This window comes from Salpingoeca rosetta (assembly GCF_000188695.1).
Source record: "Salpingoeca rosetta unplaced genomic scaffold supercont1.36, whole genome shotgun sequence".
Lineage (NCBI taxonomy): Eukaryota > Choanoflagellata > Craspedida > Salpingoecidae > Salpingoeca > Salpingoeca rosetta.
In genome coordinates, this window is record NW_004754898.1 from 109,518 (window position 1) to 134,211 (window position 24,694).

Sequence of the window (24,694 nt, forward strand, 5' to 3'; positions counted from 1 at the left end):
AACCGATGCATCGTGGGAAACTGGCCCGAGTCAACGGTGGTCCCATTCCATTCGCATGAGCATTTCCCTGGGAACTGTTTGACGTCCACTAGTCAGTCGGTTAGGTTTAACTCTACCAAGACAATGTCTGTTTCTGGCCGTGGGACTGACGTATAGGCTCATAGGGAATGCACTTGTCATTCGTTGTATCATTCTTTACTTGTCCACGTGTGCTCGGACTGCGGTGCGCGTCTCGGCTGTCGTCCAGCCTCATGCGATGATGTCGTATTCGTATTTCTACTTTCTCTGCCTACCTCTCCTACGCACTGTCTCAGCCGTGATTTCCTCCGATACTGCGCTGGTAGCAGTACTACTCCTATCAGTATATGTATCTCTAGTCTGCTTTTCCTCGTGTTGCTGTACTTGTCTGCATATGCTGTGTGCCCAGGGGGCTCTACTCCCGGGCAGCCGCGTCGGCGAGAGAGCTTCTCTACTCTGATATACTTGATCCGTACGAATGCAACCCATACACCACAATTACATGTCTCCGAATTGAGATCACATTTCTTAGATGCACACAGGCACTCACTCACTCTCACTCACACACACAGAGACACACAGACTCACTCACGTGCGCATGAGGACATCGCGGTCCAGCTGTGGGGTGGACGCCATGAGCTGGCTCACATAGTGGCGACACAGACCAACACAAACACACACAAACACGCTCACACACACACACACACACACACACACACACACACACATTGCCGTGCAGTGCAACGCAGGCTGGGCGCGGGAAGATCAACGTGAAGCGGCGGGTTTATCGCGAGGGGAATGACGCAATTCGAGCCATCATCGACAAGGCCCTCGCAAAGACACGTGAGCTGTAACAGCATGTACCAATGAGTACAGAGAAGGAGAAGGGAGGGCCGGAAGTGTGTGGAAACCGGGATGGAAACGAAGAAGAGGGAGGAAGAAAGGCCATCGTGGGCTTGCTCACATTCTCTCGCAAACACACGCGCGCGCACTCACATGCGCGCACGCGCACATACACGCACGCATGCACGCGCACACCACATGCAGGAGCAGTACAACACCATCAGCAACAGTCGCCGTGCGCGTCTAAACGCGTTTTACGGCCACGGAGCCGCCCCACTACCGCACGGCGCCCAATGTCGTCACGGCAGCCACGCCCACTGCGACAGCATGACGCAAGCAGCGCACGGGACGGTGTGGGACGCACATCACATGCAACCCACGGACATGCGGTGAGGCAACAACAGCAACAACAATTACAACAACTACAACAGCAACATCATCACCAAGCGCCCGTTGCGAGTGCGGATGTGCGATTGAGGGCCGTTGCAAAACCGCCAACGCTGTCACCGCGCTCGTGCAGACGTGGCCGCACCCGTGATGGTGGTGATGGTGAGCAGGGTGATGATGGTGGTGGTGATGGTGGTGATGAGAATGGTGACACGGGTGGTGGTGGTGGTGACGACAGCGGTGGTGGAAGTGATGATGAGGACTATGCTGATGATGACGAAGACACGGAGGCCCAGGATACAATTCAACGACAACAACAGCAGCAGCGGCGGCGGCAATGGCGTTCAAGTCAAAGACAAGCTGCTCTTGTTCGTCCTCCACCAAGTCTCCAATATGGACAGCAGGACCAGCTGTTGTCCCTCCGACCAACGCGCGTAAGCACCTCTGCACGTGGTGCTGTGTCTCTCTCTCTCTCTCTCTCTCTCTCTGTGTGTGTGTGTGTGTGTGTGTGTGTGCGTCCTCTTGGCTTCTGCGTCCATGTCAATCAACCCCAGTTCCTTCCCACCCTCCCCCTCTCATCATCATCATCATCACCATCACCACCATCACCACCACCACCATCACATCCCAGTCCACAATGGACCGCCGCCAGCGTCTGCCGGATAATCGATTACCGGTACAGCGACATACGAACACACTTCTGGGATTGATGTGACCGTACTGTCGTTGTTTACTTGCAAACACCTGCTCTAGATAGATACACACACGTACAACACAACAACGCACACGCGCACATACGGTCCCTCATTCACATACACTCACGCGCTTCTCGCTGGTTCTGCTCATCAGACGACATCACAGCAGTTGCACGCACGCGCAATCCTGACAAGTGCATATGCACCCCGACTGAGGTGAAGCGATAGGATGATGGTGAATCTTGTTGCATGAACACACACACACACACCCCCCACACGAGTGCAAACCACACACGCACGCACCCATGCACTTACACTCACACACACACACTCACTCACACACACACACACACACACACGCACACACACACACACACTCACTCACACACACGCACACGCACACACGCACACGCGCGCGCGCACACACACACACACTCACACACTCGCGCTGCAACCCCTCCCCCCTCCCTCGCTGACTTCAGACCACGCCGCACGTCGCAGCCTGCCGATTCGCTGCGCATCAGCGGATATGGCGGGAAGCCCGCGTCGCAAACCCACACCAGCACCTCATCGTTGTGATGCGTTGCAGCACATGCTTCTTGCTCGCTCGCTGTGTGTTTGTGTTGCATCACAACTTGTGCTGTTATTATTTGCCTCCCTTGTTCTCCCACTGCTCTCTCCCTCTTTTTCTTCTGTGTACACATCGATACAGACTTCGTTGTGTACTTGCCAAATCACACACACACACACACACACACACACACACACACACACACCACGCGCGCGCGCGCGCAAGGCTGAGTGCACGCACACGCACAGAAGGCAGGAGCAGCGGCGATGATGAAATGGCCGTGCTGTGAACAGCAGCGAAACCGCAATCGCGTGCCCACCCCCTTGATTCCGTCACACACATGTGTCCTCGCCACACATTCTGCCGCAGACACAAAACGCACCAGCGCCACGTAAATGTGACACGGGCGTGTTGTGGACGCGACAAAACGAAAAGGGGGGGGGACGGGGCAGGAAGACGTGGGAGGAGCGATGACAGGGTAGGGAGTGGGCACGATGGCAAGCACAATGAAGCTTGCACGCCATGCATATGCTTGTTCCAAGCTGCTGCCCACAAGCACGATTGTGCCTGGGCCACCGCAACAAGCGGTTTTACGACCCAAGGCAACGCACACCGCCACCATCATGGCACCACTGCACTGCACCTGTCACGTGGCAGAACACAACATCAAGGCGTGTGGAGGTGAGGAGGTGGGTAGAGATGAGGTGAAGAGTTGACTGACATGTCACCGTATGGATACGTGCCAGCAACAGTCACACAATACAACACGACACGACACGACACAACACAACTCAAAACGAAGCAACACAACAGATCAAACACGATACAACACAACACGACACAACACAACACGAACAACAAGCGTGTTGAAAGAGCTTGGGCATGTTAGTTGGCTGCAGCACGAAGGCGAGCGCTGCGCCGCGTGCCTGGCACGGCCGGTCGCTTCGCCGGCGCCTTCTTGGTCTTGGCGGTCGTCTTGGCCTTCTTGGGCGCAGGCTCCTCCTTCTCTTCCTCCGCAGCAGCAGGAGCGGCTGCCGTTGCCTCGGCCTTGCCCGTCTTGCTGTCGTTGTTGTTGTTGGTGGTGGTGGTGGTCGTGCTCTGCTGCTTGCTGTCCGCGGCGACATCTGGGATGCCGCTCACACCGCTGGTGACGGCGTCCATGACCTGCACGATGAGGTCGTCCATGTCCAGTGCCCTCAGCGGCTTGAAGGGCCTGGGCATGGAGAGGAGAGAGACGATGGTCTTGCCGCGCACCGTCACCTCGAAGCTGCCCCGACGTGGTCGCTCCCCGTTCACGACCACGCTGATTGTTTCCCCCGAAGAAAGTTTGTCTTGCTGTGCAAGCACAGCCTTCTCGAGCTTTCCAGCCCGAGACTTGAACACGCCTCAGCTGCGACATGCCTCAATGTACACTGTGGAGGCAGGGAATTGTGGTGATGGTGGGGGGGGGGGAGGCAGTGTGAGCGAGACCAACGACAGCACACAGGCAACGAGCATGCTTGTGCAAGCACAAAGCAGAAACACGCAACAACAAAGAAACACAACGTGTGTGGAAAGGCCACGCGCATGGTCACACCTCACCAACACACCAACACCAACACCACCACCAACACCAACACACCACCAACACCAACACACGAACCGTCTGCGGCCTTCTTGGCTGCAGCCAGGGCTTCAAGGTCAATCGTCTTGCGAGGTGGCATTGTCGTCGTGGTGGTCGTCGTGTGCGCACGGTGCAATGTTCAGTGGTGGATGTGGAAAAATGGTTGAAAATAAGGCAACTATTCCGCAATGAGGTGGATGTGGCTGCCTGTGCTTTTGGATGACTCGTGACTCGTGACAGGAAGCCGGGTTGCAGTTCGCCAACCGATGGGAGTAGGAAGCTCTGCTCTCAGGCACTTCAGGCACCGTTCTCATGCGTGATCTGGACCCACTAACATAGACGTTCGTGCTTGTCCCCGTCTCTTCTCCCTTCTCTCTTCATTCAACCTTGACTGACTGCTGCTGTTGTGGTTCTTGGTTTGTATGTGGTGCTGAATAAGGCACGTGCATGATGGTTAAAGCTTTCACGCGAGGGTGGCAAAAAAACGAGGTGGAACAGTAAAACATGAGGCATGGGAAGGGTAACACCAGCACACAAGACAACCAGAACACAAAAGAAACACACAAGTGTGCATGTGTATGTTCGGGTGCGTGTGATGTGTGTGTTTGTAATGCATGTGTTTGTGTGTGTGTGTGTGTGTTTGAAATGCATGTGTATGTGTGTGTGCGTGTGCGCGCATGCGTGTGCGCCTTTGTCATCCCTCGTGTGCGTGTGCACGTCGCTCTACTGAGCCGGCGGGTACTGGCGCATGCGCGTGACCTGCTGGTGGATGCCGTGCATCTCAGGCTTGGTCTGCAGCACGCCCTCGATGCGTGCAAGCACGTCCGGCGTCAGCTTCTCAAGCACCTGAACACACGCCACGCGATGCAACGCGACGTCATGCAGTGTGAGGTGATAGGAATGCAATGTCGTGTGAGTGTCGGCGGAGGGGGATGCTGAGGTGATACGTGAGCGGCTCAAAGGGTGGGGGGAGGGGCACAGAACAGACATACACAATCACGATTCCCACCACCACACAAATATAACCATCACCACCACACAAATATAACCATCACCATCACACAAATAACATCACCATCACCACAACCACCAGCAGCCGACTGCCGCACCTCGAGAGCAGCGAGGTTTTCCGTGAGCTGGTGGACCTTCGTGGCGCCCAGCAGGACGGTGCTCACGTGCTCGTTCTTGAGGCACCACGCCACCGCCAGCTGCGCCAGGCTGCACCCAAGCTCATCCGCAATCGGCTTCAGCTCGTCCGTCCGCGTAATCTGGTATTGAGGGAAGGGGGGAGTGGTGTGTGTGTGTGTGTGAAAGTGTGTGTATGTGTGTGAAAGTGTGCGTGTGTGTGTGTGTGAAAGAGTGAGTGAGAGTACGAGTGAGAGTGTGAGCGTGAGTGTGAGTGTGAGAGTATGAGTAATAATGTGAGTGAAAATGTGTGCAATGTAACAAGCGAGTGAGCGACGCTGTTCCAGTAACACCACATGCATTCATCAAACCGCGCAACGATCCAACGCTCAGCCCACCATCAGCGCGTGCTCACCTGCCAGTCCGAGTTGCCAAACTTGCTGTTCTTGATGAACTCGTAGCTCTTGAGCGACAGGCGGGAGCCCTCGGGAATCTGGTCGTCGTGGTGATTGATGGCGGTGATGATCATTGATGGTGGTGGGTGGTGTTGTGTGTGTGTGTGTGTGTGTGTGTGTGTGTGTGTGTGTGTGTGTGTGTGTGTGTGTGTGTGTACAACGCAGAGAAGCACAGTTGTATTTATCACACACACACGCAAGCATCACACACAGCACATCCCACATCAACCTCGAAGCACACCTTCTTGCCCGAGTATTTGCCCGTGAGCACGCCAGATGCCAGTGGGCTCCACGTGGTCAGGCCCGTGCCAAACTGCGAATACAGCGGCAAATATTCCATCTCTACGCGCTGGCGCTCAAACATGTTGTACTGCGGCTGGTCGCAGATGGGGCCAACGAGCCCAAGCTTGTCGGCAACGCGATGGGCCTCCGTAATCTCCTGTGCACCGCGCGTGGCATGCGAGAGTGTTTATGTTCGTGCGTGTATGTATGTTCATGTGTGAGCGTGTGAGCGTGTGAGCGTGTGGGCGTGTGAGCGTGTGAGCGTGTGAGCGTGTGTATGTGTGTGTGTGTGTGTGTGAGCGTGTGTTTGCATATGAATCACAGCACACCTGCCCATGGCGATCATCACAATAACGCCAGCATGGCACCGTGCCCCACCCCCTTCTCCACAAGCAAAGACGACAGCACGCCAGCACCTGGGCAGACCACTCGGAGGTGCCCCAGTAGAACGCCATGCCGCGGTCGAGGACGTGGTTCATCGCCCGCACCTGTGCACAAACACACACACACACATATATGTACACGCACATATGCACACATATATGTACATACACACATATTTACACACACACGCACACATATATGTACATACACACATATGCACACACACATATGCACACATGCGCACGTACGTATGCACGCATACGCACACGGTGAGCAGCAACAGCAGGAGCGGAAAGGGGAGAGGTGTCGGGTTCGTGCATATATCAATGCAAACCACAGTGGAACGAAAATGTCTCAAGCACCTCCAAAAGTGCCACACCACTTCAAACCCAGTCACAGCAAGCTCCAAGAAACAACACCAAAACGAAACACACACACACACACACACACACACACACACACACACACACACTGAGCACATGCTCTCCTTCCAACGCGTCTTCGTAGCCGTCATGCATTTACCGTCTCCTCGATTGGAGTGACGAGGTCTGGGCGGTGGCAGAACACCACGTCGACGTAGTCGAGCTGCAGGCTGGCGATGATGGATGGTGGATGGTGGTGATGGTGGTGGTGGTGGGGGGTGGTAGTGGGGGTGGTGGTGGATGGTTTGTAAGTTGGGGAATGCATGGGCGCCTGTTGTCCACACACACACACACACACACACACACACACACACACACACACACACACACACACACACACACACACACACACACACACACACACACACACACACACGCACACGCACACACACACACACACACACACACACGCACGCACACACACACACACGCACACACACGCACACACACACACACATGCACGCACGCACACACACACACACACACATGCACGCACGCACACACACACACACACACACGCACGCACGCACGATCACAATCAGTACTGTTACGGTTACCGCTTGAGAGAGGCGACGGTGCCCTCGACGATGTGCTTCCTGCTCAGACCCCGGGCGTTGGGGCCGTTCTGCACCACAACCAACACACCGCATGATGTGTGGAGTGGAGGGGGAACACGTGAGGAAAGTGTGTGTGTGCGCGTGTGTGCGCGTGTGTTTGGGAAAGGAGAAGCAACTTGCACCATGTCGCAATCGCAAACACACACGCACACACACACACACACACAACCCCAAAGCACGGCGTTACATTACCTTGACACCGAAGAAGATCTTGGTGGTGACGACAAGGTCGGAGCGCTCCCAGTCGCCGTTCTCAACACCCCGCTTGATGGCCGCACCCATCACTTCCTCGGCCTTGCCGGAGGAGTACACCTCCGCTGTAGGCGTGGTTGTTGGGGCGGCAAGTGGAGATGATAAGGAGGTGAGATGGGAGGTGAGATGAGAGGTGAGATGGGATATGATAAGGAGGTGAGATGGGAGGTGGGAGTGGTGTTTGGAGGCGCACGCGATGTGATGCTGAAGGCGCCAACACGAACGAAATGTGGAATGGAAGCGAAGGCATAACAGCGCACCTTCGCGCATACTCTCATATGCAGAAATGTGTACACATATTACATTCATGCACACACACACACACATACGCACCGTTGTCGAAGAAGTTGACGCCGTTGGCGTAGGCGAGCTTCATCAGCTCGTAGGCCTCGTCAACTTGGATCTGTGAGAGAGAGGGTGTTTGTGTGTGATTGTGTATGTGAGAGACAGAGAAGGGGTGGGAGAGACTAAAACTAAGAACGCACACACACACGCGCACGCATGCACGCACAACAAACACACACACACACACACACACACATAACACAAGCACACACACACACATAACACAAGCACACACACGCATACACACATAGCACAAACACACATAACACAAGCACACACACACACATAACACAAGCACACACACACACACGCGCGCGCGCGCACGCACGCACGCACAACTCACCTGGTTACCAAAGGTGACCCAGGCGCCGTAGCTGAGGCGAGACACACGCAGGCCACTGCGGCCAAGCGTCGTGTAAGGCATGAGCTGCGCAACGTTCTTCTCCTGCAAGGACAGCACAAACAACCCGTGAGGTGGTAGTTGGCTTGCTTGCTTGCTGGCTTGCCAGCTTGCTTTCTGGCTTACTTGCCGCACACATACACAACAAACTCAACAACACGCACACACGCACACACACGCACACACACAACCTCAACCACACACACACACACACACACACACACACACACACACACACACACACACACACACACACACACACACACACACACACACACGCACGCACACGCACACACACAACCTCAACCACACACACACACACACGCATGCACACAACCACGCACATACCGAAGACATGGTGCTGGTTGGCTGGTCTCAGGCAGACAGGAAGGTGTTTGTTTCACTGCGCTTGGAGTGGGTGATGATTGAAGTGCAATGCAGTGCGCGTGTTTCTTTGTTGTGTGTTTTGTTGTGTGACAATTTCTTCTTCTCCTTTGTTTTTGTTGTGTTGTTGCATCTCATGATGAGATGATGACGACGACGGTGCACTCTGACGACACGAGTGCCTGTGCTCTGACGCTACAAGCCACAGAGCACCAACTAACGTGCTCTCACAGTCGCAGCTCTACTGTTCTTCCCTTTGTTCAACGAAGCAACAACGACTTTGCCTTCCTTTCCTTCTCGCTCGCTCACTTGATTTAAGCAAGCCAGCGACAGCAGAAAGCAGGTCAGAGAACACACACATCCACACACGCACACATGCACACATGCACGCACGTACACGTGCACATCAAATCACACGAATCAAGCGTAGTGACACACAGCAACACCCCAAGTGCGAACGGTTGGGAACGGAAGCATGCAAGCAGACACCAGAAGGTCACACACAATATGGTAGGGAACACGGAAGCTGAAATCAGAACATGCCCCCCCCCCATACACACACACACACACACACGCACACTCCTTTCCCCCCTGCATCAGAATCCAAACAGGTCCATGCTGAGCTCAGCCAGGAGGGCGCGGCCCTTGCCATCGTCGGGGGTGTTGCTTGCAAGCACGGCGTTGGAGGAGCCAACAACGTAGACCATGCGCGCCGCTGCGTCCACCGCAATGCCACCAACCGTCTCCGCGCCCTCCGTCTCAACAAACTGCGTGTGGACGTGTGCGCCCGTCTGCGCGTCAAACGCCAAGACAGCCACGTCGCTCTCCGTCTCCGTGGCGCGTGGAGCACCAGCAAGGCCGCCCTCAATCAGCGCAGCGACATACACCGTCCCGTTGGCAACAGCAACGCCCGCACCCACGTCCGTGCCGCTGCTGCCAACAAGCGCCGTCCACACGACTGCCCCGCTGCTTGCGTCGACGCGCACCACAAACACGTCCGAGCTGCCCTGGTTGACAAGCGCATCGTCATCGTCACCACTGCTCCAGTCGCTGAACGACTGACCCACCACAAACACGTCGCCCGTGCCCGTGCCCGTGCCACCGCCGGCACCACCACCAGCACCATCATCGTTGTCGTCATCCACAGCGAGCGCCATGGCGCGGTCAATCCCGCCAGTGCCCAGGTGCGTGGCCCACGCCACGCTGCTGTCGTTGCCTGCAGGCACGAGCCGCACAACAAACCCGTCGTCACGACCAAAGGCAGACGCGCCGTCCGCCACAGGGCCGTTGCTCCGGCCGGAGACAAACACGTTGCCCGTCCCCTTGTCCACGGCCAGGCCGCGCCCGCTGTTGTAGCGGTTCGAGCCAAACACGCGCGTCCACAGCACCTGCCCCGTCGTGGCGTTGCGTGCTGCCACCACCACCTCCGCATCGCTCGTTGCCGGGCGCGTCTGGCCTGTCGCGTACACAATGCCGCCGTGCACCGCAACGCTCTCGTAGTTGTCCACGCCACCAAGCGAGCCAACCTGGCTGCTCCACACCACCGCGCCCGTGCCCGCGTCCAAACGAACGGCAAACGCATCCTCTTCGCCGATCAGTGGCCCATACAGTGAACCCTGCGTGCCGCCGCCAACAATGACGTCACCGGACGCCTCGTCCACCGCAACCGAGGTTGCGTAATCGTCCGCGGGCGTGCCCAGCTGCGCGCTCCACAGCAGCTCACCGCTCTGCTTGGAAATGTGCAGCACAAACGCATCCCTGCCGCCGCTGTGCGAACCGCCGGCAACAGCGCCTGGGGTGCCGCCCACCACCGTGACCGTGGCCGCGCTGCTGCTCGTGTACACTGCCGTTGCCTCGCTCTCCGCCGGCAATTGCAGCACATCTGGCCACGCAGGCAGCAGGTCGTCCGGCAGCGTCGTCGTCGTCGTCGTTGTTGTTGTTGTTGTTGTTGAGGGGAGGAGTAGGGTGGTGGTTGCGGTGCCTGCCGTTGTTGGTGCTGTGCCGGTGCCAATGGTGGTGGTCGTTGCGTTGGTGCCGTTGGGTGCGCCCGCCGCCGTGTTGCGCCCCTGCGCACCGCTCTTCAGGCGAATCACGGGGAACACAATCGCCAGCACAGCCAGCACGCACAGCGCAGCCACAACATACGCCCACCGCAGGCACATGGGGCTGCCGTCGTCCTCGTCATCATTGTCGGCTGCATCCCGGCTGCTGTCGCGCGACCCCTTGGCCAGGGGATAGTGGCTGCTTCGCCGAGACTCCCGCCGGTCCCGTCCACCACCGACCCCACCGACACCAATACTGCCACGACGTCCGCCACCGCCGCCGCCAATGCTGCTGACGCTACTGCCGCGGCGGGCGCCACCAGGGCCCACGCTGCGGGCGTCGTCGCTGTACGTCTCGTCCATATCCACCGACACAAACGTCTGCAGATCAATGGGTCGGCGCAGGTCGGTAGGCAGCGCACGCGAGCTGCGGCGCGGGGCTGGCGACGAGCTGGCAGACCGCACGCCCTCCCAGGCCACATATGGGGAGATGGAGCCCCGGTGCTGGCGCTGGTGCACGGCACGATACAGCGGCTCGGGCGTCTTGCGGCGGACCGCGGGGGAGCGACGGAGGTCAGGCATGGACCCGCGCCCCAGGTTGCTCATCGCAAGCCCCCCACGGCCAATACCGCCCCCGCCATTGTTGGTGCTGCTGGCGGTGGTGTTCGGGCTGCTGGCCTTGCCGCCGCTGCTGCTGTGGTGGTAGTGCACGGGTGGCACAGCCAGGCTGCTGCGCTTTGGCCGCGGCGACCGGGGCATGTTCGCAAGGCTGTCGCTGCTGTTGCCAATCCTATTGCCGACCTTGAGGATGCTTGGTCGGCGCCAGCCAAAGCTGCCCCTGCGCGCGTCACCGCCACTGGCTGTACTGCTTGCTGTCGTCGTGTCGAGCGGGTGTGGCCTGCGCTGCATCCCCGGCGACGGGGCTGGGGAGATGAGAGCTGACACGAGGGACCGCGTACATGCACTGTCAGACCGCGACCGCTGGCGCCCCTGCACGGCCGGCGACACCCGGCGCAGCTGTGGTGGTGGTGTTGGGTGTGGTTACATGTGTGTGTGTGTGTGTATGTGTGTGTTGTGTGTTGAGAGGGAGGAGGGAAAGATGAAGAGGTGGATGGAGTGGGATGAGTAGAATGGGCGCGGGTGCAAGATACGAAGACAGAGAGAGATCGGGAGGGTGAGAGAGAGGGGGAGGGTGTGGAGGTGTGTGTGTGTGTGTGTGTAAGTGTGTGTGCTTGCAAGACCGGGATCGAAGGTGGTATTGTACCGTTGTGCGTGCAACGCATGCGCACGATGGCGTCTCACCTCACACTCTGACTCACTGACCGTGCACGAGAGTGACTCCTTGTCGGCGGTGAGGTGCTGCACAACATCCTGCAGCGACGTGCATGTCTTGGACATGGTGCGCCCGTCCAGCATCACCATGCCGTTGGTCCGCTTCAGGCTGTGGTGCTCCAGCTTGCCCGACGTCCCCACCTGTCGTGGAGTGTTGTGTGTGTGTGTGTGTGTGTGTGTGTGTGTGTGTGTGTGTGTGTGTGTGTTTGGGGTTGTTGTGTTGTCAATGCGCGTCAATATGTTGGAATAAACAGCAACAATTGGACAAATGAAGAAGAGCAGCCAACGACAGACAGACACTCGCATATCCGAACACATTCACGCACACGCACGCATACACGCACGCACGTCTTTCTTCCCACCATGCTGAGGTTGACGTTGCCTGTGGTCTGGTTCTCCCACATGAGAAAAGACCCGGGCACCTTCTGTCGCTTCAGCATCGCCTCTGCTTGCTCTTTTGTCGCCGTCACAGACGGTTTGAACTTCTTGGCTTCCTCCTCATCATCGTCATCATCATCGTCGTCGTCGTCGTTGTGCCCGCCCTCATCATCGCTGCTCACAAAGCTGCGGATGGAGGGGGTTGTTGTGGCACGCGTGCTCCTCCCATCACCACCATCCTCTTCATCATACTCCGCAGGCCAGACAATGCTGTCGACACTGATGATGCTTGGCCGCTTCGGCATGGCGGATGACGCGACAGACGATCTGTCGACAGAGACCTCCCGCGAGCTGCCCTCGGCACCCGTGATGACCACATCAATGTACTCGTCTGGCGCGAGCGACAGCCGCTGCCGCCGCGTGCCGCCCTCATCCTGTTGAGAGAGTGTGTGTGTTTGTGTGTGTGTGTGTGTGTGTGTGTGTGTGTGTGTGTGTGTGTGTGTGTGTGTGTGTGTGTGTGTGTGTGTGTGTGTGTTGTGTCAGTGCGGAGTCGGATGCAACCTGCTATGCGAAAACAATGTCAGCACAAAAAAAGAAGGTTGAGCGCCAACATCGTCATCACATCCAAACACACACACACACACACAAAAGCAAAATCACAGGCACACACCCACACCCACACGTTCGCTCGCGTACAACGTACGCACTCACAAAGTGCACGTGTTTTGACTCTTCGCTGTGAAACAGTGTTTCCTCAATCTGAGAGTCAGGCAGGGATTTGCGAAGACCGGCTTCAAGCTCGGCCATGACCGGTAGCGGGATGGTGCGCGTGCCCGTGGCCGTGTTCCAAAGGACGTGCTTGACGGAGGCGTCCAGGCCCATGACAAAGTGCAGCGTGCGCTCATCTGTCGATTTGGCGCGCGGGTTGACGAGCTGAATGGCAACAATGGGGCTGGTCGCGCGGGCCAGGATGTCGTAGTGATCAAGCAGGTGCTCTGCGAGCGCCTTGGTGTGCATGAGCACGATGAGTCCAAAGTGATCAGCGTCGTTGAGCTCCAGCAGCTCCTCCACGTCCTCCACGACGTCAATGGTACGCACGGAGTAGTCGCGAGACTCCAGTTCCACCTTCAGGGCCTGCGTCGCCTTCAGGCCATCCTTGGCCACAAACCACACGCACACATCTTCATCCGCACTCATGGCGGCGGTTGTTGTTGTTGTTGTTGTTGTTGTTGTTGTTGTTGTTGTTGTTGTTGTTGTTGTTGTTGTTGTTGTTGTTGTTGTTGTTGTTGTTGTTGTTGTTGTTGTTGTTGTTGTTGTTGTTGTTGTTGTTGGTGGTGGTGGTGGTGGCGGTGGCGGTGGTTCGGTGAGCAATCGTCGTTGTTTGGCTCTGTTGATGTTTGCAGGTGCTGTTGTTTGCTGTCAACCAAGAAAGAGCGAGCGCTCGTGCTCTCGACGCGTCTGCGCTTCCGGTCAACACTTAAACTGAGACAGGAACGTCTTCGCTCTTCGGAGAAACAGGTGCTCGTGCAAGACCGGGATGTACAGGGGGCTGCGCTTGCTGCGTTTTGCCTCGTTTGAATGTACTCTGCTGTTGTTGGTGGTGTAGTGGCAAGGGAACGAAAGCAACAGGAGGGAGAGTGAGAGTGAGCGACGAACCAAAGAGCCGCAATGCAATCGAAGAAACAAGGGAAGCAAAGATCGGCCAACAAGCAAGCCCACAACGCACGCACGCAAAGCAGGCAAAGCATCCCTGCATCCCTTTCGTCACTTACAACATGTCGTTCATACCAGCTGCCCATGAGTCGGCTGCCTGCACCATCACGGCACAGCACGGCACAACACGGCACAGCACAGCGTGCCACGGTACCATGTCTCGGCCTCTCGTGACTTTTTCGGCGATGGGCATGACATGACGTCACAATCACCTCACAGGATCAAACGCAAGCAAGGAAAGCTAGAAAGTTCTATCCCTGTTTGTTCTCCAGGGGGTACTGTGTTTTGCGAATTGCACGGTTGGCCAGTTTCAAGCTAGCGCAATTCGCAACAGACGTCAAGGCATGGCAACTGAATTCAGTCTGTAACTAAAATCACACAACACAACCAGCGACACACCCACCATCACCACCACCACTTCCTCTCATCGCCTTCCTTCCCTCCCCACCATTGGAAGACGATCGCACCCAGCCAACCAGCCTGCGAGCCAGCCAGCCAGCCAGGCAGTCCACCTTGCTTGCTTGGCGTTGGGGCGGTCGTTTCCCCTTTGCACGCTTGTTGTTGATAGCCGGGGACATTCGTTGTCCTTCCCTCTCTCGCTCTCTTGCTCTTTTTTTGTTTGCCGCGCTGTTGTTGTGTGGTTGGTCCCCGTTTTGGTGACGAAGTGCTGTTTGGCGTGAAAGTGGGGGTGTGCCTGCATCAGCAGCAGGAGCATCAATCAATCAACCAGCGACATGGTGGATGCAGCCACCATCGCCGTGGTGGCGGTGTGCGCGGTTGTGGCCGTCATCCTGATCGTGGCCATTATGTTCTACCTCTACACGCTGGGCCGCTTCCGGCGCTCGCTCGAAGAACTGGACGACGCAGAGTCACAGAAGCAGCAGCTCAGCAGGGAGAGCTCGCGCAAGGCCTCATCCTCGGCATCCAGACGCGCGTCCACACACGACGTGCGTCGGCCTTCGTACCTTCAGGATGACAACAGCAACAGCAACACCACCAGTACCACCAACCAGGAGCCTGCACGCCGCAAGAGCACCGCATGGGACACCCCTGCCAACGCTGATGGTGCAACAGGCATCTCCTCGCTCTCGCCCCCATCGGCAAACAGAAAGTGCGCGCCACACATGCATGCGTCGTCGAAATAGCTCGGACTTGTTCGCTGTAATTGTTGTTGTTGTTGGCTGCTGTTGTTGTGCGTGGGGCGTGGACTGCGGGGCGCTGAAGGCTACATACGTTCGTGCGCCTGTTGTTGTGTCCGCTTTTGGGTTCACGTGTAATGGTGATGATGATGTTGTTGTTTTTGTTGCTTTTGATTCAGGGCCACCCAATGGAATGTCCCATCTGGTCACATGGCCAACCAAGAGTCAGTTGCATGGATGTATCTGTGTGCGAGTGCATGCAGAAGTTTGCATGCATGTGTGTGTGCGTGGGGGGGGGTTTGTTGTTGTTCGGCGTTGTTTAGCCTCTTGTCGTATGTCTGTTCGTTTGTCTGTCTGTTGTGTGCGTGTGCATGTGTACGTGTGTGTGCGCGCGTGCCTATGTGCATGTGTGTGTGCCTCCGTTTTTGTGTGTATGTGTGCGTCTGTGCATGTGTCCGTCTATTCCATCCGTATCCGCCCCCACATCCAACACACACACACATCCATCCTCTCACTCCCTGATGCTCACTTCATATCCACTCACTCCTGCGCACGTGCCACGTTGTGTCAGGGCGAGTTCTGGTGTTGCGGAGTTTCTGGAACCAATGTCCAGTCGGGACTTTGCTCTCGGCGCCCCGGCCCTTCCAGACCAGGAACGCGAGGTGAACACAAACAGAGGGGATGGAAGTGGGTCTTTTGCGTGTGTGTGTGTGTGTGTGTGTGTGTGTGTGTGTGTGTGTGTGTGTGTGTGTGTGTGTGTGTGTGTGTGTGTGTGTGTGTGTGTGTGGGCATTTGACTGTATACTGCACCCGTGTATTTCATTTTTCGCACGCCCACACGTCACCCAACTGCTGAAATACACTCACTCATCCACACGCACACACACACACACACACACACACACACATACACACACACATACACACACAATCACACACGCGCGCGCGAACAGGTGTTTTCCAATCCGCTCTTTGGAATGGACGAGGCAGAGTTTGAGGACGACTCACACAACACCACCAACAGCACCACCATCAACAACAACAACAACAGCAACAGCAACGCCGCAACCGACAGCAGCCGTCGGGAGAAGCGCAGTGGCAACATGCTGCATCGACACGTGACACGATGGAAACCCGCGGACACGGATGACGTGCGGTTACTGCTTCTCTTCGTGTGCATGCATGTGCTGATGGTGATGGTGGTGTGTGTGCGTGTGGTCATGGTGGTGTGTGTGCGTGTGATGTATGTGCACGTGATGGTGATGGCGGTGGCGGTGGCGGTGGTGTATGCATGTGGTGATGGTGATGGTGGTGTGTGTCCTCCGATGTAACGTGTGCTGCTCGCTGTCTTGAGCGTTGCTTGCATTCTCATCGCACACACACACACACACACACACACACACACACACACACACACGCACGCACCATTCCTCGTTCTCTGCGGCCCTTTGCTCCAGTTGGATGTGCTGTATGGTGACAAGTATGTTGGCACAGACCTCCGTCGTGTCATCCCTGTTGCGGTCGATTGGGGCGTGGACGACCCATCCTACTACCCGACAGCATATACCGCAGCGTCCGTGCTTGCAGGCAGAGAATGGGCGGATCCCGAGGACACGTCCCAGCTCAGGTGACTTTGCCACGTGTGGTGATGCTGGCTGTTGTTGTTGTTGCTCGTTGTTGCTTGTTTAAGTTGTTCTTGTTGTTTAAGTTGTTTGTTGGTTGGTTGGCTGTTGCTGTTGAATGATTGACATGCGGTTGTTGTTCGTTATTGTTGAGTGATTCGGGGGGGGGGGGCAGCGGTGGCCGAGGATGAAGATGAAATCATTTAGGCTTAGTTGTTTGTCCATCATCACGGCTCACACAACACGGTGAACCATGCTATCACATGTGCCATGAACCATGAACCATCCACCATGAACCATCCACCATTGCCACCACCACGATGCAGATTCAATGCCATTGACGTTGTGAAGGGCAAACGCGTGAACCGCATTTCGCACCACGGCCAATACGCCGTTGTCGACGGACTGCCCCTGTACGCGTCGTGGTTTTTTGCGATTGTGTCGTTGTGCGTTTGCTTGTGTGTGTGTGTATGTGTGTGTGTGTGTGTGTTTGCGTGATTGATTGTGTGATCGAGTGGTTTGTACGTTTGTTTGTTTGTGCGATTGTGTTTGTGTGTGTTTGTGTGTGTTTGTATGCATCGAACGTGTCACGCATCACTCACCAATCACCATCACGTATCACCCCGTATCATCACGTATCATCACGTATCACCACGTGTCACCGCTGCCAGGAATGTGCGAGGGCGGACGGGCATCCGTGGCCGCGGCGTGCTCGGGCGGTGGGGGCCAAACCACGCAGCAGACCCCGTTGTCACCAGGTACGCAGCGCTGTCGTGATGGGCGCTGGTGGTGCGTGATGATGATAATGATGATGATGGGTGGTGATTGGGAGGATGTGGCAGGCTTGGACTTGCATGCAAGGAGCAATCATGCCGCTCACACACAACACGCACACACGCACACACACACACATACACACACACGTACACACACACGTACACACACACACGCACACACACACGCACACACGTACCGCATGATGGGCAGGTGGGCGTTCACCCCCGAGGGGGATCCCGTGTACCGCAACGGCAAACGCGTGCTGGAGTTTGTGGCCGTTCGACGCAGAGACAACGCCATGCTCGCATTTCCCGGCGTACGTGTGATGGTGATTGATGGTGGGGATCGTGCCCTGTTCAAAGTTTAAAGTTCACGCGCGCATGAACACACACACACACACACACGCACACGCACACCGTTTCACTCTTCTGCCCACCACTTCTCATCCATTCATACATTTGTGTGTGTGTGTGTGTGTGTTCTAGGGTTTCGTTGATCCTGGCGAGCGCGTGAGCGAAACGCTGAAGAGGGAATTCAGCGAAGAGGCACTCAACTCATTGCAGGTGATGATGATGGTGGTGGTGGTGGTGGTGGTGGTGGTCCTTGAATCGCTTCGCTTTCCCCTTGCGCGTGAACATTCACATATTCACACACACACACATACACACGCACTTACACATACACACGCACTTACACATGCACACGTACACACACTGACACACACTGACACACACTGACACACACACACACACTTACGCATACACACACGCGCGCACGCACACACACACGCACACACACGCACACACACACACATTCACACACACACACACATACGCACACACACACACACAAAACGGGAAACAAGATGTCTGAAGCGGAAGTGCGTGCGCTGCGCAGTGCTGTGGACGGGTTGTTTGCTGCCGGCAGCGAGGTGTACCGTGGTTACGTGCACGACGACAGAAACACGGACAACGCATGGATTGAGACCACGTGCGTGCTGTATCATGACGCAAGCGGGCATGCGTTGGGGAACTTTGCCCTCAGCGGCGGCGATGACGCAATGGAAGCGCACTGGGAGATGGTCCGCAGTGATCTCACCATGCACGCCGGGCACCACAACTGGCTCGCACTCGGTACGTCGTGGCGATGTGGCAGTGGTGGTGGTGCCAGTGGTGGTGGTGCTTTGTGAGGAAGGTTTTACTCGCCCGACACAAACTCACACTCACTCACTCACACACACTCTTCAACACATGCACACAAACACACTCTCACACACACTTTCACACACACACTCACCCCCACTCTCTCACACACTCTCACACACACTCTCACACACACTTTCACACACACTCTCTCACACACACTTTCACACACACTCACACACACACACACACTACATCACCACACCTCCCCCTCCCCCCTCCTTCACCATGTGTGCAGTTGCGCGCAAGCTTGGCTGCTTCTGGTCTGAGGAGCGCGGTGCCGACGACGTGGAGGTGTCGCTGCCCATGGCGGCGAGCGGTGCTGCTGCAATCACCAACGTCATGTTTGCGCCCTCCATGCCCGGTGCCGCGAGCGGGCAGGGCGCGGGCGGCACCAGCCTGAACAGAACGCCAACCAACAGCGTGGACAATTTGTCCACCACCAGCGGGAACGAACAGGCGCGGACGCCCCAGCACAACGTCACGGCGGCAGACCTTGCAAGGTTCACAAAGGGGCAACACAGCCGAGCAAACACGACGTCATCAGCAACAACACGTGGAGGAACAACAACAACAACAACAACGGCAGCAGCGGCAAGCAATGTCACTGGTGACGACAGTGGGTTTGAGCGTGTTGGCGGACGCGTTGCTGGCATGGAGGGCGATGTTGATCTGGAGATGGACGAGTACAACGACACACAGGCCAACAACACCTTACGCCGACAAGGTAGCACACAAAAGGCTGTAATGTCGCGCGTAGACGTGTGCGTATGTGCATTTGTGTAAGCTTGTGTATGTTGTATATGCTGTACTTTGTGTGTGTATGCTGTAAATGTGCACTGCCTGTTTGATCGCGGGTCCACAAGGCTGACACGGATGTGCACATGCACACGACACACACACACACACACACACTTGCACACGCCCTTCTTACCTCTACCATGCGATGCACAGACCTCGCTGATGTGCATGTGTGGGCCGAGGAGAACCAGGACGCAGTTGAAGATGTGCAAGCCGTTCTTGAGCAGTACTCAGATGTCATTGCCGTGTTCGACGCAAAGGTACAAGCCACCCACAAACAGACCTATGCGTGCTTATGCATGTGTTCATGTGCACGGGCAATTGCGTGCAATCTTGCATGCTTGTGTGTGCTTGTACATGTGTGTGTGCATTTGTGTGCATTTGTGTGCATCATGTACATGTACGTTGGACAGTTCCGCTCACATTACCTGTGCTCCGCCCTGTTTGCAATTGCCACCCCTCTCGGCCCCTCGCCCCTCTCCCTGCGCAGTATCTCGGGCACGTGAAGACGACCAACCCCGGCGGCAACGAGGTGGTGGAGGCGTGCATCAAGGTTGTGCGGGAAGACAAGTCACGCATGCAAGGTAACGCCACTTGCGGTGGATTGGTGGATGCGGCAGGGAGGGGGGTGACAGGCAGCGCTTGGGTGACGTGAATGCGATTTCCGTTGACGCACTTGCACAGCAACGTTTACATGCGCGAGCCTACCCACTCACTCACACCTTCACGCACACACACGCACATATACATACACACATGCAAACACACATACGCACACGCACATACGCAAACACACACACACACACAAACACACACACACGCACACGCGCGCGCGCGCATTGGTAGGCGTGGTTGAGCTTGAGATCAGTCCCCGCGGAATTGTCATCCAGCGACCGGCGACGAAGGGTGGAGAATCTGTGGAAATCTTACGCGATATTCCGATCAAGGCCATTTCCTTTACGGGCGTGGATCGCACATACAAGAAGCTGTTTGCATTCATTGCCAACAACAGCGAGGAGGAAGGCATGCTCTGCCACGTGTTTCAGTGCAAATCAAAGGTGGGGCGTGGCTGCAGGCGCTTGCTGTGCGTGTGTGTGTGTGTGCGTGTGCGTGTGCGTGTGCGTGTGCGTGTGCGTGTCGTTGTGTTGTGGCTGCGGGTGCCTTTTGCCCGCGTGCCCGATTGTATGAGTAATTGCTGTGTTGCGCGTCGAGCCACGTGTGTCTGTGTATTTCCACCACCAGCACGTGTCACGCGCCGTGCTTGCTTGTTCCACCCCCCAACTCCCATCCCATCATCATCATCATCATCATCATCATCATCATCATCATCATCATCATCATCATCATCATCTCATTATATCTTCTTCTTTGCTTCGCGCCTACCATACAAACCCGACCCTCCAAACACCCCTTGTGCCCAGGCGCAAAACGTTTCGGACACCATCACAGAGGCGTTTAGAATTGCGCAAGAGACGCGCATTGATCCGTTTGCACTCAATCGTGACACAACAGACACCTCGCCCGTCGTCACCGGCCTCTTCAAGGAGGTGCGTGCGTGTTGTGGGTTGTGCGTCGTATGTAGGTGTGTGTGTGTGTGCGTGTGTGCGTGTGTGCGTGTGTGCGTGTGTGTGTGTGCGTGTGTGTGTGTGTGTGCGTGTCTTGCTTCGTGCGTGTGTCTCAAATGGGCAAAGCTCGCTTGTCTGTCTCATGAACACACGTTGCTCGTGTCAACCCACCCATCCATTTATCCTGCACGTTGCCACGACCACCACGACCACGACCACGACGACGACGACCACCACCACCAGTCGCAACTGCCACGGGAGCAGCTGAAGGTGAAGATGATCATTGGTCACGGGCAATACGGAAAAGTCTTCCTCGCAGACCGCAAGCTACCCAGCGCCACTGGTAGCAGTGATGGCAGCGGCGATGGTGGGAGCGGTGGTGTACAGCAGGTTGCGGTCAAGCTGATGCGGCCGCACATTGCTGTCAAGGACATGATTGACTTCCTCGGCGAAGCAGCCATGATGATGAATTTTGACAACGAGTTCTGCCTGCAGGTGTGCGTGCGTGCGTGTGTGTGTGTGTGTGTGTGTGTGTGTGTGTGTGTGTGTGTGTGTGTGTGTGTGCGTGTGTGCGTGCGTGTGTGTGTGCGTGTATTGCACGTTTGCTGTTTTATTATTGCTCTTCTGTGTGCGTGGGTAATTTTTTTTTTTGTGACTGTGAGCGATTTGTGATGCTCGTGAGTATCATTGCCTACGCCCTCTCCTCCTCCTCCTCCTCCTCCTCCTCCTCCTCCTCCTCCTCCTCCTCACCGCGCTCTCCCCTTGTGACGAATGGACATGAATGTGCAGCTGGTGGGCACGTGCGTGAACAAGGCACCCTGGCTCATCGTCGTCGTCGTGGACTTTATGCAATACAAGGACCTCGGCACACTCATGCGCCAGTGCAACCGCGCTCAGGTTGGGAAGATGTGTGGGCGGGGTGTGTACGTATGCTGTGTTGTGTACCTGAATGCGTGCGTGTGCGTGTGTGTGTGTGTGTGTGTGCGTGTGTGCGTGTGTGTGCGTGTGTGCGTGTGCCTATGTGTATGTTGGTTTGTGTTTGTACCTGCATGTGCACCTGCTTGTGCTTGGAGCTTGCCTCTTCACTCACCTGCACTCCCTATGTGTGTATGTGTTGATACATGTGCGTGTGTGTGTGTACAGGTCCGCCTCCGCAGCCACGAGCAGTTGACCATCTTGCATCAGGTCTCTCGCGGCCTTACCTACCTCAGCAAGGTGACACACCCGCGGCTTGCTTGCGTGTGTGTGCATGTGTGTGCATGTGTGTGCATGTTTGCTGTTTTTCACGCGACTCATTCATGTCCACGCATCCCCATCCGCCATCAACTGCCGCCATCAGCACCGGTTTGTGCACAGGGACGTGGCAGCGCGCAACATTCTCCTCCACCACGACAATCAGGTCAAGATTGGCGACTTTGGACTCACGCGCAAGATCCCAGACGGACAGGTCCGCCGCGATGTTCTCTGTGTTTGTGTTGTGTGTGTGTGTGTGTGTGTGTGTGTGTGTGTGTGTGTGTGTGTGTGTGTGTGTGTGTGTGCGCGTGTGTGTGTGTGTGTGTGTGTGTGTGTGAGTGTGAGTAAGAGTGTGTGAGTGTGAGCGTTGTTCCAACCCCATCCCACCTCTCCTCTTACCACCCCTACCACCCCCGCCCCAACACCAATTCACAGAACCACTGGCGACTGGACAAAGCAGGTCGCCTGCCCGTCAAGCACATGGCCGTCGAATCCCTCACACTCAAGCGCTTCTCCTCCGCCTCCGACGTCTGGTCGTTCGGGTGCGTACCTCCCTGCCGCTTGTCGCCGCCGCTGTGTGAGTGAGTGTGAGTGAGTGAGTGAGTGTGAGTGTGTGTGTGTGTGCGGGCTGTGTGCGTGTGTGTGTGTGTGTGTGTGTGTGTGTGTGTTGTACTTTGACATTCATGATTGAGCCTTGCCCACTCGCCCCCCCCCTTCTAACACACACGCTCACACGCGCGCCACTGCTGCAGCGTGCTTGTGTGGGAGATACTTGCGTACGGGGCGCCGCCCTGGGAATCACAGGGCATTGCGACCAAGGACGTGCGCAAGGCGCTGCTTGCAGGCACGCGCCTCGAGAAACCAGAGGTGCGCACAGGCGTTTGAATGTTGCTGCAGTCACTGTTGTGGCTGTTGTGACAATTGTCATTGTTGTTGATTGTTGTTGATTGCTGTTGATTGTTTGATCAAGCACACGTGTTCTTCCTTGTGGGTTCTTGTTGTGTTCTGCGCTCAGCCCTCGCTCCATCCTGCACACACACAACACCACACGCAACCACATCCACAACACCACACGCAACCACATCCACAACGACAAGCATACACATACACACCGCACACAACGCTCACCCTGCACCTTGTCAAACCCCCCCCCCCCGCCACCCCTTCTCGTCACAGTTTGTTGCGTCTGATGAGTTTCCGACGCCGGAGGAGGAGGAACACGCACGTGACGTGTGGGATGACATGTACATCATCGCGGCGTCGTGCTGGGCGGCACAGCCGGAAGAAAGGCCCACCTTCCCAGACCTTCGCGACACCATTGCGCAAGTGCTGGACAACGAGCTCCTCTTCCACGGACCCGTGAGTCCCTGGCTGGCTGCGTGTGTGTGCGTGTGTGTGTGTGTGTGTGCGTGTGTGTGCATGTGTGCATGTGTGTGTGCGTGCATGCGAGCAAGCGTGCGTGCGTGTACGTCCTTTTCTCATCTTCATCGCACACACACTTACACACAACCACTCACACTCACACACTCACGCACACACACACACACACACACACACACACACACACACACACACACACACACACACACACACACTTACACACACTTCCACACCTCCACCCGCAGGCACGCCCCGTGCGTGATGTTGGCAAGACGTGCTTTGAGGCGCTTGAGCAGCTGAAGAAGCGACGCGGGAAAGCGGGCCGGCGTGGCAGGTCCATCATCAAGGGAACAACACCATCATCGTCAGCATCATCAGCAAAGGCAGCAAAGGCAACAGCGAGAAAGGCGGGGGGAAGAACCAGCGGTTCCACAGCACACAGTGCCAGCTCGGGCGACGAGCAGTAGTTGTGCCGTGTGACGCCATGCCATTTCTCTCTGTGTGTGTGTATGAATGTATGAATGTGTGTGAATGTATGTCTGTGTGTATGTATGTATGTATGAATGTGTGTGAATGTGTGTCTGTGTGTATGTATGTGTATGTATGTGTGTGTCTGTATTTTTGTTTGCGTATTTTTGTTTGTAGTTTTGTACGTGTGTGTGTTGGTGCATGCACATGTGTGTGCAGTCTGCGACGCTCTCATTGATCGCATCCATCCTTCACTGGTT

The 24,694-nt window shown here is 56.3% G+C and overlaps 5 protein-coding genes across 5 annotated transcripts; 2 read left to right on the forward strand and 3 right to left on the reverse strand.

The window, feature by feature from the left end:
* Positions 1–259: 259 nt before the first annotated feature.
* On the forward strand, positions 260–2,522 carry PTSG_10297 (uncharacterized protein; the record flags this gene model as incomplete). Its single annotated transcript, XM_004988290.1, has 7 exons — positions 260–264; positions 428–490; positions 758–861; positions 1,066–1,682; positions 1,880–1,924; positions 2,098–2,159; positions 2,426–2,522. 7 exons carry the CDS (start codon positions 260–262, stop codon positions 2,520–2,522), a joined length of 993 nt encoding a protein of 330 aa, XP_004988347.1.
* An 877-nt stretch (positions 2,523–3,399) lies between these two features.
* On the reverse strand, positions 3,400–4,217 carry PTSG_10298 (selenoprotein H; the record flags this gene model as incomplete). The annotated part of the gene is made up of 2 exons (XM_004988291.1): positions 3,400–3,899; positions 4,157–4,217. 2 exons carry the CDS (start codon positions 4,215–4,217, stop codon positions 3,400–3,402), a joined length of 561 nt encoding a protein of 186 aa, XP_004988348.1.
* A 302-nt stretch (positions 4,218–4,519) lies between these two features.
* Positions 4,520–8,886, reverse strand: PTSG_10299 (voltage-gated potassium channel subunit beta-1). The gene is made up of 11 exons (XM_004988292.1): positions 8,748–8,886; positions 8,343–8,444; positions 7,988–8,057; positions 7,595–7,719; positions 7,343–7,410; positions 6,886–6,955; positions 6,396–6,467; positions 5,939–6,136; positions 5,658–5,735; positions 5,227–5,385; positions 4,520–4,963 (listed from the first exon to the last, which is right to left on the reverse strand). The coding sequence occupies exons 1-11, from the start codon at positions 8,754–8,756 to the stop codon at positions 4,841–4,843; spliced, it is 1,074 nt and encodes a 357-aa protein (XP_004988349.1). The 5' UTR covers positions 8,757–8,886; the 3' UTR covers positions 4,520–4,840.
* Positions 8,887–9,379: 493 nt separating this feature from the next.
* On the reverse strand, positions 9,380–13,763 carry PTSG_10300 (uncharacterized protein; the record flags this gene model as incomplete). Its single annotated transcript, XM_004988293.1, has 4 exons — positions 13,247–13,763; positions 12,520–12,969; positions 12,149–12,298; positions 9,380–11,842 (listed from the first exon to the last, which is right to left on the reverse strand). Exons 1-4 carry the CDS (start codon positions 13,730–13,732, stop codon positions 9,380–9,382), a joined length of 3,549 nt encoding a protein of 1,182 aa, XP_004988350.1. The 5' UTR covers positions 13,733–13,763.
* A 1,219-nt stretch (positions 13,764–14,982) lies between these two features.
* PTSG_10301 (TK/HMTK protein kinase) lies at positions 14,983–24,433 on the forward strand (the record flags this gene model as incomplete). The annotated part of the gene is made up of 22 exons (XM_004988294.1): positions 14,983–15,359; positions 15,959–16,049; positions 16,340–16,537; positions 16,844–17,013; positions 17,335–17,421; positions 17,680–17,766; positions 17,996–18,101; positions 18,271–18,348; positions 18,651–18,918; positions 19,226–19,714; positions 19,942–20,048; positions 20,279–20,372; positions 20,635–20,846; positions 21,210–21,335; positions 21,597–21,848; positions 22,143–22,250; positions 22,497–22,568; positions 22,693–22,800; positions 23,022–23,128; positions 23,339–23,453; positions 23,763–23,945; positions 24,212–24,433. The coding sequence occupies 22 exons, from the start codon at positions 14,983–14,985 to the stop codon at positions 24,431–24,433; spliced, it is 3,657 nt and encodes a 1,218-aa protein (XP_004988351.1).
* Between the last annotated feature and the right edge of the window lie 261 nt (positions 24,434–24,694).